We start from the raw sequence: 17,500 nt of genomic DNA on the forward strand, positions 1-17,500 counted from the left end.
CAATCCAAGCACTTTTGGTAGCATTCGGGGCCCGGCGTGAAGTTTCCTTTCGGCGCTGGTAAATGCTCCAATTTAGCCATTGTAGATTGAGAGAAATGATACTTCCGAGAAACTAGCGGTGATCGCTGTCGACGTTAGTCTTGGCTGAGTTTGTTAAAATCCTGACACCATGTTAACTACTCCAGTTGGCAACACGACTTTATTCCTTCAGCACACACTAAATATTATACACATCGAGCTAAACTCGCAAGTTTTATACTTATGCAAATCTAGAAAGTTTTAAAAAAAATGTCTCTGCATATATTACGGTTTTCAGGACAATGCAGACTAATCAACAACACTCTAGTCCATGCTACGACAACAGCTGAGAGGTGACTGAATAAATTGGATCACCTAAACACTTCTAAGCTGATTATGTAACAGGCTCTATTTTAGCAACCCAACAAGAAGATCTTTTAAATCTTATAACCGCGATTTGAAAATTTATCTCTTTTTTTACCACTATAGTCACAAAGTAGTGCACATTCCAAAGCAGTCCTTGCTGATTCACTGATGACTGTAGACACAAGATCACCTGATCAATCTGTAGCACAACAAATAAAAACAACTACTGCACCATCTGTTATAGCTGTTGCGAAATCTGCGATTGCACCATCAGTCGTAGCCGTTGTAAAATCTTTGATGACGTAATGATCTTAATTAATCTGGAACTTTCTTCGTGATGTGTATGGGTAGAAACGATACGATAATAACACTATTAGCAACTTACAGCTTTCTTTCTTAAAAGTCACGATTAAATTAAATTGTTTTTTTACACGATTAAAGGGCTAGCAAAGTAGTCACACGAGTCACATATTTCAACAATTACGTTATCCACGGCTATCTTTAGAACGGTGGTTACTTCCCTACCAATGGAGGTTGCAACGTCGACTCATTCCTTCGATGACGTAATAGCGTTTTATTTCCTTAATACTCGCTTCGAATCAAGTGCTTCAATAACACAAAAAGGCAATACATTTTGTACCAAATGAAGAGTGGAATATTGATAAAATTTTAGGTACATTAACGTTTTAACAGCTTTTGGCGAATAAACATCATCAGTTACGTGATTCGAAGTCCCACTGACTGTATGGCCGATTGGAAATTTGGGTCTGCTCACCGACAAAACAACAACAACAACAAAAAATAAACAACGCGCAGAGCAAGAACCGTGCTCGGCCCAAGGCCGCGCGGTATTGATGTCAATGATCAACCCTTAGCTTTGGGAAATTCCATTCAACTTTCAAATGTGTTGCCGACGAGATGTCTGGACAAGTACTTCATTGTGAATGTCAAATCTAACGCTTGGCGTGTTTTAAAAAAAGTTAAATAACATGGTAACATAATAAAAGATACGTAGTTATAATTTTTTTTAAATTTTAATCTAAATTTTTTTTGCCTTTTTTTCAATTATGGAATGTGTGCCGTGGAAAAGCTTCAGTCAGTAGTCTCCTTCTAATAGATACGGTATTTGATAAAATGATGTGAATGTGACGTCATAGTAACAAAACGGAGATATTTTGATTCAATTTCAGTCGTGGTCACTCGTGGTCACTCAGGTCAAAACTCGAATTTTGATTGGAATATTGCTGGCTTCCGGTGCCAGGCCGGCGTAGGAATGTCACAGGTTTACTGATTTGCATAATCTTCCAAACAACCATCATTTCACTCTAGCAACATTACCATTCTGTACTCTTAACAGTATCCCCAAACTTGAGAAACTATGTTTTCGAATTAAATTTTGGATAGAGAAAAGAATTTTAAAATAAAGGCAAATCACGCTTTTTAAGACCTTGGCAGATTATGAAAAATGGTACACCTGATCTCGCCAGGCCAGCGTGAGAACTTGACAGGTGTACCAATTTGGATAATCATCACATCGCATTCTTAGCAATCGAAAGACGTCCATTGCTCACAACGACCAGGACAGCGAATGGATTTTTTTTGTTGCTTTCAGCTGAGAACGACTCGTTAGGTTCGATGGTTTTTGATTCCATGGCAGAGCAGCGGGGAGCCAGTAATTTTTCTCTGGGAAAACTCTCGAGAATCAACTGATATTTGCGTGTTTACGTAGTTGAGCTAGGTTTTCGAGACAAAGGGTTTAGACGTTAGATCTTGGATCCCTACCCAGAGAGAGAAACTAAAATTGTCACCAGACCAACGGTCGTGTCCTGTTTGAATGGCGAACGGCTCTCAGACTGGAGAAAACGGCGGGTTCTTCGTAAAAACTGGCTTGTTCTCTAAGCATGTAGAGATTGCTCTGGGACTCTGGGCATTTTTGCTATATCGTTTGTTATCGATCTTCATGTGAGAGTGGACAAAAGGCCGAATCAAGTCGATTTTTGGGATTAAATGGTCCTCGATCGCGGAGTGATCAGTGGCTTCACAGGTTCGGAGTTTTCAGCCTAGTCTTCTTTTAATGAAGAATAGGAGCAAATTTCAAAACTTGCCCAGAACGCCTGAAATCGACACAAGGACACAAGATGAAGTAAAAGTAAGTTTATTTCTTGTATTTTCCTCGCTATAAACTAGGATTAGCCGATTTTTTTTCTGTATTTCATGTTCCCCATATAAACCTTACAAACTGTTACGTTGACTGCGCATCCAAATTATGTCTTTGGGTCGCCTGTGGTTTGCATTGTACAGCTGTTGGGTAATTTATGATATGACCTGAACAACCAGTACATAATTTTAAACAAGTTTAAGAAAATAGCCAGTCTATGTTGTTATCTAACCTGAAAAAAACTCTCCAACATCCCTTCGAATTCTGTGCAACCACCTTCTCCTATGTTGCTACTTTACAGGGAATCTATTAAATGATAACAGGTTGTGCTCGTCGTAGCGTGCGTCATTATTGCACAGAGGAACGCTGCCGTGATAATTATCTCTATTCCTTTTCTTCGCTGGTACTGGTTCGCCACCATTCTCGGAACTGAACCCTTCGGTGAATGACTTCTTGGTTTCCTACGGCGAAGAAAAACAATTGTGTTTAATCACTATCCGAACTTGGTACGGTAAAAGTAGAAAAAAACAGTAAACTGGTGAAAAGAATCGTACAATTTACCTTCAGAAGGCACCACTGTTGATTCCTCAGCCGCCATAGCGAATTCGACAGCACCGCCGCGAAACGAGCGTCAAAACTCAAAATAATTGCAATATTTTGGTTCACTTTATCCCCAGAGGCCACAAGAACAACGTTTAAACTTCAACTGTCGAATTTATCGCAATAATTGGACAGGGAAGAACTTTGTAGACCGATGATTACCGTTTAAGAGCACCGCTTGATCGCACTCAACGCTTTGTTGATCAGGACAATGCCTGGATAACTTGCCATCCAGCAAACCGTTGCTAAGTGGTATCCAAGCACGTGATCACGTCATGCAAAGAGCCTATTTAGCATTTCTGCGAATTCACAACACTTACATCCATACATACATACATACATACATACATACATACATACATACATACATACATACATACATACATACATACATACATACATAATTGACCGCTCCCCATAGGGGCTTTTCAGGGCCAATGAAACACGACGAAACGACGGAACAGAACAACAACACTTTAGAGGTAAATGAATAAGAAAAGATAACATCATTAAATTCAATGTTAATGCTAAAAATGCCACTGAACTAGCCCTAGCCTAAGCATAGTTAATAGAGGGGAATGGTTTTGAAGATCGGCAAACATCAATGGAACAAACAAAGAGGCCAAGAATTAGGTTGGAACGTGCACAATCTTTTGTTTTGCGCTCATACACTATGCATGAATTACGTAACAAACACGTTTCGATTGGCTAGTCCCTCAGTACGGAGTAAACAACTATTGTGTTTTGTAAATGGTCAAGGCCAAAAAAGAGAACAAAAACATACAACATATTCTGTGGCCTAAGCAATCCTTTGTACGATCATCTTTAATTCACTTTTCTTATTTTTGTCATCCTCAGAAGACTTGTTCTGTCGTTTATTACAGTTGTCTGTTTCAAGTTTATTCTTCTTGATACAAGTGTTTAACAAGTGTTATATTGCACTGCTAGCCACAATTAAGACCACACACTGGGTCCTTGGTGTGTTTTTCGCACTGTTTGGATCCTGTGTATTTTTATGTCATCTGCATAGTGAAGTCATTATTTTCATTGGTGCTCTTCAATATGGCCTAGGCAGGCGCTTTTTCTTCACTTAAAAAAAAAAATTAAAAATTCATGAGGGGAAACAAAGCAAATGCTTTGTTAATCCATATCTTTTTTATCAGATACAGATTTCTCTTCATTTAGATAAATGTTTCTTTCGATTTTGCTCTTAAAATACCTTGAATCGCCAAAAATACCTAGTATAACTTAACAACTAAATGTTTATGTTTCATAAGTCATATACAATATTCGCTTTATCTCGAGTTTGTAAATGTGATACAGATCTGGATCTGCCGATCATATTATATGTATTAATTGGAACATCAATATTGCATGTAACCCCAGAGTGTAAAAGCTTAGTCGTCACCCAGGTAAAAAAGTCAGGTGGGATCCCGTCAAACCCACCCAGGATCCCACCAATCCCAACTGGGATCCCAGTCGGGATTATGAAACGTCCCACATGGGATCCCGGCTTCATTCCAGACAAAAATCCCGCCCACCCACCCGGGATCCCGGCCTCGTTCCATGCAAAATCCCGCCACTTCCACCTAGCAATGTTTGTCCCTGGTGGGATCCCGCCAATCCCACCTGGGATCCCAGTTTTGAACTACAGTTAGGTAAGATACCAAATGGGAACCCGCCAACCTCACCTGTGATGTCACTGGTTTATGACCCAAACAGGATCCTATTTATTCCCACCTGGGAGTCTTAATTTTTTTTTAATAACAAAAAATCCCCATAAAGTGGGGTGGTGGAAAATATCACATGGAGTCCTCTCATGTAGCTTCCTTACCAACAATTTCTCCCCATCAAAAAGGCTCCGAATATTAACAGCTATCAATCAACCAGAATACTATACAAATACTTAGATCAGTTTGGCATTTATTGCTAGCTGCGTATATGTAGAGTTAATCTTGTTACAACTTCAGTCGATCGCTGATCGACTATCATTATACATAGAAAATATAAAAATACATTCATCAACAGAAAAGATTTTAAAGTAAATCATCATAAAAAAGAACTTGAGCCAAAGTATAGACTGACAAAATCTTATTTAGATTTCTTCACTTATCCATTTGCCACATTGAATTTTTTTTTTCCTTAAAATTTGACACTGATTTTTTTTTCGCGTAAAAATTGAACAAGAAACTTACGGTTTCATGGAAATTTGTTGACCATAAATTTTAAGAGACTTAGAATTTTCATATAAATTTCAGGAACAAGAAGAGATTTAATCCCGTATGAATAGCAAATATAAGTTGGAGTACGGGTTCCGTACGAATAGCCACAGCCAAGTTTTTAAATAAACATCTTTGAATAATACAAGCATGCATGTATATGGAAAAAAATAATGCTAAATGACTGCTTCTTTCAAAGTCGCTGAACAGGTGGTCCACATATCAGACTAGATAGACCTATGAATATTATGAATCGAAGCTGAAATAAACACACCTACTCAAATGTCATAGCTGGGGGATCTAGTTTAACTCTCAATAAGTCATTATAAATTAACTCAATAAGTCATTATAAATTAACTGGAAACTTATTCTCCCAACTTGTAGGATAGACAATTCATGCATATCGGAAACTTCGCTATTTCTTCTCCTATTTAATTTAACATTGCAAGTCTTGACAAGTCTGCCACAGCCTACTAGCGCCAGAACATAAAATTTTCAGAGTATTCCATTGACGATTAATAGATTTGCAACAAGAAGCACAGTTTTTTTCTGCAGTAAACAAAAAGGAATCAATCAAAAGCATGTCTGTGCATGCATCTTAAATTAAGATGTATCTTTGAAGGATTAGTCTATTAAGCTTACGCAAAGTTATTAGAAAACCAAAGTATAAAGCTAATGTTAACGAAGAAGAACATACCTTTCCGAAATAATCCAGCTGAGTTGCTGACTTGGAAACATGCTTTATGTGAAGAATTTCGCAATTGATCACTTTCTCTCGAAAATAACATGGGTATTAGTGCAAGACACTCTTTCTCTGAGAAAGTAACGAAAATATTCTGTTTGCAAAGCTGTTGCTTGTGAAGTCCGCGTGAATTTGAACTGTTCAACGGAACTTCATTTTACAATTTTCTATCGGTTCAAAAGCCGCACGTGACATCGTAAATGAAATCGTGCATGTGCTAAAATCACGGGGAAGCCTGGGAAACAACAAGCATGGCCGCTAATCTTGCGATGGAGAAAAGTGCACTCGTTTTAAGCTGTTGTTGTCAGCATTGATTAGAATATTCTAGCGCATTTGAAGTGTTAGAAGCAAGAGAAACACTTAATATTGTTCTTTCAAGTTGGTAAACCTTTGAGGATTTAAGGAAATGCTGGACTTTACTACATGATTCAAAGTTGCTACTGTAAATACGTGTCGTGGACGTTGTTCATGTTGGAGAAGGTCAGGTACGGAACGCTGATTGAACCAATGTTTGCTAGTTGAACGAACGGTATTAAAAGAAAACTCAAAAAGCATGCAAGCAAGGAACTGTTTGCATGTTCAATTACTGTCAATGTTCAGTGAACGTTACAACGGGTACAACGAGGTCATGCAGGAAGGTTACAGTAAGAAACAAGAAATTCATAAAGTGTTAGTTACATATGTCGTATATGTTAGCAAAGTAAGTTTTCTGATGGAGTAACAAAATTAAGTCCGTTTTGCCCTCCCCACTTACCACAATCTTGGTAAGATACATAACCCACATATTTAGATGAGACAGTTGATGAATTACATAAATTTATATAGCATATTCTAGCAAACAATGCAGACTAATGATATTTGCAAAGATGCACATGTGGATCGGATACTCGATAGATTTTAATCAAGCCAAATAATGAAGAATGTGAAGTGTATTAGGGGTTTCAAAATCTTTTGAAGTAGGCGCCAACTCTGGAAAAGCAGGCGGCTGTAACAATCGAGATTGTTTGTCACGAGCTAATTGTTATGACCAGCGTAGCCGGCGACATACAGTCGAGTAGCCGACAGAACTCTGGTCGCCGGCTTGTTGTGAAACTCCCGTGTATTTACTAATAATTAATACAGTTATTGACTGAAAGATCTGGTTGGACACGAGGTGGGAGGCGAGATCCCACCTTCGGATCAGGGGTAAGAGGCAGGATAGCAGGTTGGACCCTGGGTGGTGGGATCCCGCCTTGGGTCCCAGGTGGAAGGCGGGATCCCACCTTGGATCCCGGGTGGGAGGTACTATCCCACCTTGGGTCCCGGGTGGTAGGCGAGATCCCAGGTTGGACCCTGGGCGGGACAAACGGGATCCAACCAATGGTGGCGGGATCCCGGCAATCCCACCTGGGATCCCAGGTGGGATTGACGGGATCCCTGTCTTTTTACCTGGGTGCACTGTTTCTTATTCAAGCAAATCTTGAGAAATCGTAGTTTTGACCTTAAAGATGATGCAGAGACGCACACTCTTACCTTGGAGATCCCCCCTACGTTTGTCTAACTTTGCATAGAAATAATGCCATGATGTTTGACAATAGGCTATCCATGGTAGAAATGAGGATTTAAGTTGACAGAGCTTGTCTTAATTCAGTGTCCCGTTGTCTTGACTTTAAACGTTGTAGTTTACAAAAGAAATTCTGTTTGCCAAAAAAGTGCTTAAGCAGTGTTTAGTTTATAACTGGTCTTAACGCCAATTTCTTTTTAGATTTTTGTCTTGCTTAAAATTGCGTTAAGTACCGCTTGATTCACAGTAAAACCTTAATGATATGGCCTTAATGGTTTCAGGCATACTTTCTATGTTGCCGGTAGTTGAATCCATTTTTACCCAGGTTACGTTGGTGATCCTCATTTGGTCTCATTTTACCTTGGTTGAAAATGCACTCAGATGAATTCAAGAAACTTTTGTTTGGAACCTAAATTAAGCCTAGAGAAAAAGTAGGGTCAGTTTAGGATTAGTTTTGCATGGTTATTATACATGGATATCAATTCATGAATTATACAGAAGTAAGTAGTCAAAAGAACTATGTTGAGTTGAGCATATTTGTCGTTGTAGTGTCGTAGTGAAAACACACAACTACAGATGTGGAGGGTCCGATTTCGAGTACCGGTAAGTCCAGAGTACAGTTTTCTGTTCCCGTACTAATTTGTAATGTTGAGACTGAAGGGATAAGTGGATGACTACAGAAACCCATGAGATGATACGAAAGATTAAGAAGATGTGTTGAGATGCGTAAGACACTGAGAGGTTGAGGGAAGGCAAACTCAAAGGTGTTTTGAATCCTTTTCAACCTAGGTAAAATGAGGATAACCAATTTAACCTAGGTAAAAGCGGATTCAACCTAAGAACGGATTTTACCGACATCTACATGTAACGGATGAAATTAAAAAACAGATGGCAGAGAGTGATACCAACAATTCTTGTCAAGAGGTTAGGCTCAAGGAATGCAGATTACTTATTAATAATCGCACAATTGCTCCTCGCACCTTGAAATGTTGGAACTGATATTTCCGCATATTTCTGAAGACAAATTTGTGGTGTCAATATCCAGCCTGAATCTCAAGTCTATGTGCTAAGTACGACCGTTCATGGAATAATATTTCTGTCTATCATGAAAACTGTAATGCATTACGTTCCTTCTTACCATCAACTATAATATCAATGCTATCGTTTGCAGCGCCTCCGTCGTTCTTTGCTTCACAGGCGTAGGTGCCTTCTGCTTCTTCTGTTATGTTTCTTATGACGAATGTTTTGTTCCCTTCTGTAAACAGACGTTTATCCTTAAACCAGCTTATTTTTTGGGGCTGTGGTGAACCATCAACAGCACAAATCAAAGTAACACTGCCTCCTTCAAGTACATTATCGGGTAATCTTGACAGCTGGACACTTGGTGGAACTTAAAAGAAAAGAATTAATATAATAAGATCTTACTTGGTCTTTAGCAGTTCATAACCATTATTCATTCTTCAGAACCTTCCAGAAAAAAAAAGTTGCTTCAAGTAGGTAAACGTTTGTCTCCTGTTCCCTCACTTTTTCGTACCATGAACAAAATACCTACACTACTAGCAGCCAAAGTGAAAATGAATTTGAACACGGTTTTGTAAAACACTATCAAAGCTTTATTTTTAGTCATAGAAGGCGAGGAGGATTATGTTGAAGGCCCTAGCCTATTATCTAAAATTAATGTATATTTTACATAGCTTTTTCTGTAGTTAATGTATCCACTATGTTGTTTTTCTTGTTATTGTTTTGCGTAGTGTAAGTCATTTGAGTGATTTTATTTATCTACATCTGTCAGTGATATTAATGTATTTTAATTTACTCCAAACGTAATTATTGCTTATAATTTGGTATCAATGAGCTTAATAGTTCTATGTAATTTAATTACTTTTCATCTACACAACTCGCCTCGACTAGCCTATGGTATTTACAAGTTATTTATGTACTTGATGTCAGCGATGGTAGAGTTTAATAAAATTGATGTTGTTGTTGTTGTTGACTATGGCTAAATAATCCTCTCTCTGTGGGAACAGATTAAACTAGATTTACCCTCACATACAAAACCTGCGAAATAAGTCCGCCAAACGTTATTCCCAAAAGTACTCAACAGCCTTAACACGCAACAATATGCATCACGTGACATCCATAGAATGTACATACGCATGACATCCACCATTTTCCTTCAGAAACTAGTCGACCCCCATTTATAAGTCTTAGCATTAACTGAAGAGATAACAATGCTTGAAAGTTATAACTGACTTGTCCTGAAAGCAAGGTGGTCATTCATTCTGTCAGGACAAAGTTCTCGTCTTTATCTACATTTACCAGACACGCACACATTCTCTTCCCCGCTATTGTTTTGGTTTCAGCGTGTTGTTAGGATAATATTAATGCGTAAAGGACACAAAAAGTCTGTAAAGTCTGCAAAAATAAGTCTTCAAGTCTGAAAAAGTGTCAAATCTGAAAGTACGTCAGGAATGGACATTGATTCTTGTTCTTTCACAACCAGTGTTGGGATCTTCAGGATCAGGTTTTCATAAAATTCCGGTCTTTCCTACATTCTGTCGGAGGTTCTGGAACAGGTTCTGGAATTCCTCTTAAATAAAAAAACTTGTGGAGATTCAATGGTAGTGTTGTTTCTATTTTTGCAAACAACTTCATACGGCTGCGGTGCCAAATGTTTCAATTCCCGTCTTGTTTCAAAAGAACCTTGACACTTGGGACCAAAACCTCGCATTTGTCTTGCTGCTTTTTTCTACGTATAGCTTGGCTATCACTTTCAATTCCTGTCTCTGCCTCGCTCTTCCACTACTGTCACCTCTCAGTCCGCCTCGGACGAATTATCCTCTCAGACAAATGTTCTTCTGGCTTAAACCAGTGGACGTATGTGGAGTTGATCTCTTTGCCACCAGATACTCGCAAATTTCGGTCTTGTATTGTTTCGCATTCGTCTCGCCGGTTTTTTCTACGTATAGCTTGGCTATCACTTTCAATCACTTTCTCTGCCTCGCTCTTCCACTGCTATCCCCTCTCAGTCCACCTCGCACGAATTCTCCTTTGATTCAGACAAATGTTCTTCTGGTTTACACCAGGGGAAGTATGTGGGGTTGATCGCCTTGCCACCAGATACTTGCAAATTTCGGTCTTGTATTGTTTGCCCCCTGTTTGAGCTATTCTGATTCACTTTAGAAGGCTTGTTCATTCTCTCCACTTTGCCATTTGCTTGGGGGCATAATATAGCTTTGTCTTCCTACGCTCTACGCCACAAGCGAGGCCCTCCTAGGGGAGGCCTTGTTCCCTTGTTCCCGAAATTACTTTCAAACTTGTTCGCAGCTTTTTTGTCCCGAAACTTGTTCCTTAAGATATTCTTTTTATTGTTCCCTTGCTCCCCAGTTCAAATTAGCGATGTTCCCTTTTTCCCCAAAACCCATGGGAGGGCCTTACAAGCTTTTTAGTACTTTAAAAATACACTGGAAGTAAACTGCAGTCTGTTGTCAGTGGTCAAATAGGGTAAACCAGGCGTATGAAGAGTTTCTCCAAACTGATTTCTTTTTTATAGAATTTATTAAGATTTATATGTTTGAACTGCGGAATGAAGCAAAAGCGGCAAAGGAAGCCTGAAAAAATCCAGGCTTGAATGGGATTCAAACCCAGGACAGTGCAATTGCACTGCACTTGCTCTAACAACGGACCTATGAAGCCCGTTGATAACTGGTTAATTGAAAGACGGTCAATATCCCACTTTCGGTATATTTATATTCTGTCGTAAACAAAAGGCATCATCTCGAGGCTCTGGGGAATAAACTCATACAAATCCTCATATTTATTGGCCAGAATCTAGAGATGATGCCTTTTGTTTAGGACTGAATTTTAATATATCGAAATTGGTTAATTGTGAATTCAAGTTTATCCAGCACAAGGTGAACAAAGTTCGTTCACCTGGTATGGGATAAACTTCAACTTGAAAATCACCAGGTCCCAACAGGCTTGATAGCTTAGTTGGTAGGGCAAGTGCAGCCCAATCACACGGTCATGGGTTCGAATCCTGTTCAAGCCTTGATTGATCCTTTCGTGCTCTTAATTTCTTTGCAACACATAACTGCGATGATCTTTCCAACTTGCATTTCAGTTTCTCCAATCTCATGAATTTTACAATATATACTCCAGCTATCAACCAACACCGACAAGGTAGTGAATCCAACAAAGAAATGGATAGGTCTTGCCACGGCCTCTGGTAAAGGAGTTGATGTGATTGGCTCTGGGTAGGTTGGACTGCTAACAAGTTGGAAGCCAAAGCACATCCTGCAGAATATATTTACGTCTTCTAGGAAATTGCACTTTTGAATGCAGACTCTGCGTCTAACGAAAAATCCCAGGATACTCTTCATGAGCAAGTGTAATAAGGTCCTGAGGCCCCAGTGTACTGGGTATCACAATCCTAGTACCCCAACTAAGCATATTTTATTGCTAACCGGTATATACTCTTGCACTGATCAGTATTTAAGGTTCCGTTCTTCAGGCATTTGTCCCGTCCAACAACCTCTTAATCATCTTCTGAAACTTCTTTATTTACAGTGGTATCATCCCACGTGGAGTGGCAGGCCCAGCTACAAACCAGACAAATCTGAGCTGAACCTATGCGAAATGTGAGGCGCTTTTAGCGAAATAATCCTCAGTGGGTCATAAAGATCGTGATAATGTGTGCCTCAAGGTCTACCTCCAAATGATGGTAACCCTACTTTAAATCAAGTCTGCTAAATACAAGACTTTGATTACAATTCAGGAGTACTTTGTGAACTGTTGGTGTGAGGTGCCATTATCTAATGATAGCCTCCTTCGTCCTTCTTATGTCTAGGGATTTGACAGATTCGTGGGTACAGTAGCATGGAGTGGTAAGACGTCATTTGTTATTAAGTATTTGCCTATTATTCAAGGAATGACGTTGATCTGAACTTTGGTTGTCTTACTCATTGCCTTTGTTCTGGTGTTCCAAATTTGTGCTAGCTTTTGGGAACTGGTATTTTTCTGACTTCTTTACGAATGCAATCTTTATCATTTCCACCTTTACCCACCTATGACATACACGGTGATAGCTTGGGAATCAACAGTGATTCTCTCATTTCCTTTGCTTTGTTTCATGGAACATTTGTAAGCTCCCTCATCTTCCGGCCAAACTGTATCGATCTGCAAGCTGCCATCTGACAACTGTTTTAATCTGTCATCCTTCAAGAGTAGTTTTTCGTTTTTTCTCCATTCAAATTGAGGACGAGGATTTCCTTCTGCAGTACATCTTATTTTTCCAGGTTTGCCATATATAAGATATTGATGTGGTCTTTTGTTTTTAAATTGGGCTAAAGAAGAAAAAAAAGTGATGGATAAATTTTCTGCAGTACTAACACATGATAACAATAATGATAGAAGGAATAAATGAAAATTTCGTGGATTATAATTGCGGTTGTGTAGATTATCGCAGTAATGAAGCAACTTGAATTGGTCAGTTGCGAAGGAAGCCTGAAACAATCCAGTCTTAAACAGGCCTCATACCCATGAAATATTTCATACATCCATCCTCAATCATGCATCCACCTATTATGGGTTACAATGCGAACTTGCAAATGACCCAGATTGAATGATTGAATATTTCAGGCTTCTTTTGCAACTGATCTAGTTGCTTAACAACTGCATTGGTCCCTTTCACGGAAAGACTGACAATCTTATCTAATGGAGATAAATGATTGATAGAGTTCTTATGAAAAATATATGTAATTGCTGGTAATGTGCAATGAAATGGAAGTTCGAAGAAGGAAAGAGCAATGCAGATGATTAAGTTGTAGAAAAATGTCTCAGTAGACCAGATAAACAAACAGTGAGGTTAGAGGTAAGTAAAAAGCTAATTTTACAGCGAGAGACACGAACAGTAGTAGTCGAGAAATAAATCTACCTGGTACAAAGGAAATTTAAGAATAATGAAGACAATGAAGAACATGAAGGTGATGATCGTAATGATTAGGATCATGTTGATGAAGGTGAAAATTAAGATGATGAGGATAAGGATAAATTCGATTTTGTTGTTGTCGCTGTAGCTGATTTATAGCATATTGATGGCTTTCTCATCATTTTAAAAACTCACCATTGACGTAAACTGTGTAGAACCGAGTGTAACCTACTCCTCGACACTCATATGTTCCGCCATCACGCAGCTGAATATCTTTTATTGTCAAAGTTTCACCATTGACCTCAATTCTCCCTTCTGACTTGAGTTCTCTAGCAGTGGTGCCAATTTCATACCATTTAACCATCTCACGCTCATTCTGATTTTCATTCTTTAAGGAACATTTCACGGTCTCAGTGCTACCAAGATTAAAACTAAGGCTTTTCGTTTCCAGAACTTTCACGTTATCTACAAGAAAATTGTTATATAAAAAAATTACTTTCCAAAGTTTCTCATCAGTGTTTGCAAACCTTTCGCAGTAAATATATTTTTTTAATTTAAAGATTCTTGTATCTTAATCTATTTTCAAACACATTTTATTCTTCTAGAACTGTTACTTCTTGAATTCTTCTATTTCAACCGTAATCCTTTTCTGCTAGTTTTTATTTGTTTCATCACTTTTCCATTATCCAGTGTTCAAATTTGAGTAGGAATGGTGAACTCGAAAGCTGCTTTGCTACTACGACCAGTACACACATAGCTAGATCCTTGCTTTTCCTTTAGTGATTTCCGTTGTAGATTTAGATTAAAATGTGCAAATAAAAATGTTTTTTTGTTGTTGTTCGAAATGGAGTTAGAGTGAAATTAAAGTTTGATTGGAATTGGCATAACTGATGATTCACCGCACAGAATACTTAGCTGTCCCCACAAATGTTAAACAATATACTAATAAGAGTGATCAAGTCAAAAAAATGGCTCTGGTAAGAACTTCCTGTTTGTCAGGAATACATTAAATACACAGTCATGGTCAAAAGTGACTACTTACTTGGCACACACAAAGCCTGAGCTCCAATGTCTTCTGGACACCTGTGGTCTCCATCTGAACGATTACATTGGGCTAAAACGGATTCCTGTCCAGTACAAGCTATATCTGACATCACAACGGGTATGCTTTTATCAGTGGTAATATTTCCCGTCATGAATTCGGCAAGGGCACCTCTAAAGCCAAGTTGTTTACAAACAACTTTGACATCATTGATATCCCATTCATTGCGGCAGATCTTGCCCCACCTTCCGCGGTAAAAGACCTCTACTCTTCCACCATACCCAACTTTCGCCCCAGTAATGCGCACAGGTACTGAAAGAATGAAACACCAATCAAAGCAATGCTTGGTTCTAATTGTCCTCCACGGTTCGTTTTTCAACAAAACATTGTTTTCTGTTCATTGTCCATTCCTCAATATCTCAAGTTTATCTTAGTTTGACTTAAACTTTGAACAGGATAGGCGATGCTAAAAGCATTAATTTAATAGTGTAGCAATGATAATGTTTCAAGAGGAAGCCCACTCATCGAAACTGTTGCAGTTGGGCCTTCATTTCTCAAAAGTAGAGTTAGCCGTTTCAGAATAATAAGTCACATAGACCGTGACGTGTGGTCTAGAGGTTTGGGCACTGTCCTTAGATAAGTCCTGCTCTGCAGCGCAACTAAGTGAAACATTTTCTCGTTTAGCCTAACTGTACCTCAGAGGCTATTCTTCCAATTAGTGCCTTGCCTTTTTTTTACCAGCAGTGAGACATATACAGCTAGCCACAGGCTATTATAAACCAACAAATAGGGTTTTCAGTTGACTTAAAACTATGCGATGGTATGGATAGAACAGGTTTTATTTATGTACACATTGTACCTGGACAATGGATTTGTTTGTTAATGAGCCCACAACTTTGAATGATTGATGAACAGGAATGAGAAGTGGTGTTCACCAAGCTTGTATTTCCTCTTTTCCAATTGCGTGTAAAATTGTCATCATTGTAGTCAGAGTAGCCATTTACTTGGCAGGCAAAAATTCTTTCAAAATTATTCCAATGTGTGGTACAGAGCGCTTTCCAGGTGTTTTTCTTGTAAATTTGCATCAGTCCAGTAGATGGATTGCCCTCTGTTTGAAAACGCAGTGGAAATTCTAATAAAGGAAATTGCGAAGCTAGTGAATAACTAGCAATTCTGCAATTGTTAGCTGGGTTGTAATTGATTAATATTACATGTACGTATGTTGACCTCGATAAATTAATAGAGATATGATGACAACTCCGTGTATCCTTTTTTGGGAGGCGTTGTTCACTGGCCATCTATTTCTTACAACTAATGGTGCAAAAGCGCCTAGCTTTCTCCCTAAATCAAATGTGTGTATAAACATTTGCTAAGGGCAGGATGCCGGAGATTTCAGCAACATTTTGTTTGAAGAAAGCTGGCAAAAATGCGACACAGTGAGAATGAACATTCTGTAAATGACGAAAAGGACAAGCCGACGAGTAAGAGGGTATTGACCGGTATTTGAGGAGCTGCTTAGCAAGCAATTCAAACTCAAACAGCATTGACTTTGGTAATATACCTTGCTGACAACTTGACGTGTTTGTGCACCCTCTCATAACTGTAGTAGATCCTTTGCATGGTATCCCACCGAATCGTGGCTTTGGGTTGACGCATTCTCTTGTCCGCATCTGCATGCCATTAAAGTCCCTTGTACAAAGACTCCAGTGGCTCCAATCACTCCAGCCACCATCAACTAAATTTAAGAAACATTTGTTAGCACAGGGTAAGTGCTGTCCTTCTTAAAGAAAGACAAAGAATATCATATAAACTGATGTTCTTCGGCCATCAAAGCTCAATCAGAAATAAAAGGAAGATCGCTGTGATGAACATTGTGAAGTAACGCATTTTAATGAACTTGACGTTTCGTATGCTACAACACACATTTTAAAAAGTAGCCGTTATGATTCATAGACAAATTTCAGTAGGTCTGGGACCGAGACCAAGAAAAATAGATCTTAGTAAAAAGCTGACAGCAGTTACTTATAAAGTAACAGCTTATTGCTGCTGAAGTTAACAAAGAAATCTTATGCATGCATAGCCAAATCGCCACCCAAATAAACAAAAAAGAGCCACAGTCGAATTCTATACTTTCTTTCTTCGAAGAAAGTAATTAAGAGTGCATGTCAGGAAAGTAGTGCGATTATGGCTAAATCGGAGGAAGAGTATATCCGATTTAGGGTTACTATTCTCCTATTTACCACTTAATGTTTAAACATCTTTCTGAAAGTATTCTCTGATTCTACGATTCCTCCGATTACACGATTTTACCTCGGGATCCTTGGGAAATAATTATCCGATTCAATTCTTCCGTTTCGCAATGCTTTAGATGCAGAGATGCGGGAAGCCAACAAACTTGGTGTTGCAAAAGAAAGGAAAATTATCGAAAGAAAAGAGATTACAGAGGAGGAAGAGTCGATGTTGTGGAAATTGAACTTGCTGGGAAAGACAACAGCTGAGTCTTTACTTTATACTCTCTATTTTTATAATGGAAAGTTATTTGGACTGCGTTCTAATGAACACCGGTTGTTACGAGTCAGTAATTTCGAAATTGTAGATAACTTAATTATCTTTGACGAAAGCACGTCGAAAACATTTCATGGTGGGCTCAAAGATTTAAAGAAAGAACCTCGGCTCATAAAACACGAGTGCCACCGCCCTCAGGAAGGCCATAGTCCGTGCTTGCAATTTATCTATGAGTCCTACATAGAATTAGTCAAAGAGACTGCAGAGAGTATAGGAGCGTTTTACTTGAGGCCAAAGAGAGATGGAAGTTTTGGGTATGAGAAAAGTCCAGTTGGGTTAGGTACTCTAATAGGATTGTGCCGGAGAAATTATGTGCCA

General features: G+C 38.8%; 2 protein-coding genes across 2 annotated transcripts in view; both read right to left on the bottom strand.

The window, feature by feature from the left end:
* Positions 1-16,293, bottom strand: part of LOC138044906 (hemicentin-1-like) — a 66,259-nt gene extending 49,966 nt beyond the window's left edge. Inside the window, exons 1-5 of the mRNA XM_068891291.1 lie at positions 16,179-16,293; positions 14,618-14,929; positions 13,771-14,040; positions 12,713-12,991; positions 8,785-9,036 (exon numbers count right to left, since the gene is read on the bottom strand). Coding sequence (XP_068747392.1) covers positions 8,785-9,036; positions 12,713-12,991; positions 13,771-14,040; positions 14,618-14,929; positions 16,179-16,293 — 1,228 coding nt within the window. The remainder of the gene's footprint in view (positions 1-8,784; positions 9,037-12,712; positions 12,992-13,770; positions 14,041-14,617; positions 14,930-16,178) is intronic.
* LOC138044909 (protein sidekick-2-like) overlaps positions 8,750-17,500 on the bottom strand; it is a 45,839-nt gene continuing 37,088 nt past the window's right edge. Inside the window, exons 3-8 of the mRNA XM_068891294.1 lie at positions 16,179-16,352; positions 15,477-15,749; positions 14,618-14,929; positions 13,771-14,040; positions 12,713-12,991; positions 8,750-9,036 (exon numbers count right to left, since the gene is read on the bottom strand). Coding sequence (XP_068747395.1) covers positions 8,750-9,036; positions 12,713-12,991; positions 13,771-14,040; positions 14,618-14,929; positions 15,477-15,749; positions 16,179-16,352 — 1,595 coding nt within the window. The remainder of the gene's footprint in view (positions 9,037-12,712; positions 12,992-13,770; positions 14,041-14,617; positions 14,930-15,476; positions 15,750-16,178; positions 16,353-17,500) is intronic.

Source organism: Montipora capricornis, chromosome 4 (genome assembly GCF_036669925.1).
Source record: "Montipora capricornis isolate CH-2021 chromosome 4, ASM3666992v2, whole genome shotgun sequence".
Lineage (NCBI taxonomy): Eukaryota > Metazoa > Cnidaria > Anthozoa > Scleractinia > Acroporidae > Montipora > Montipora capricornis.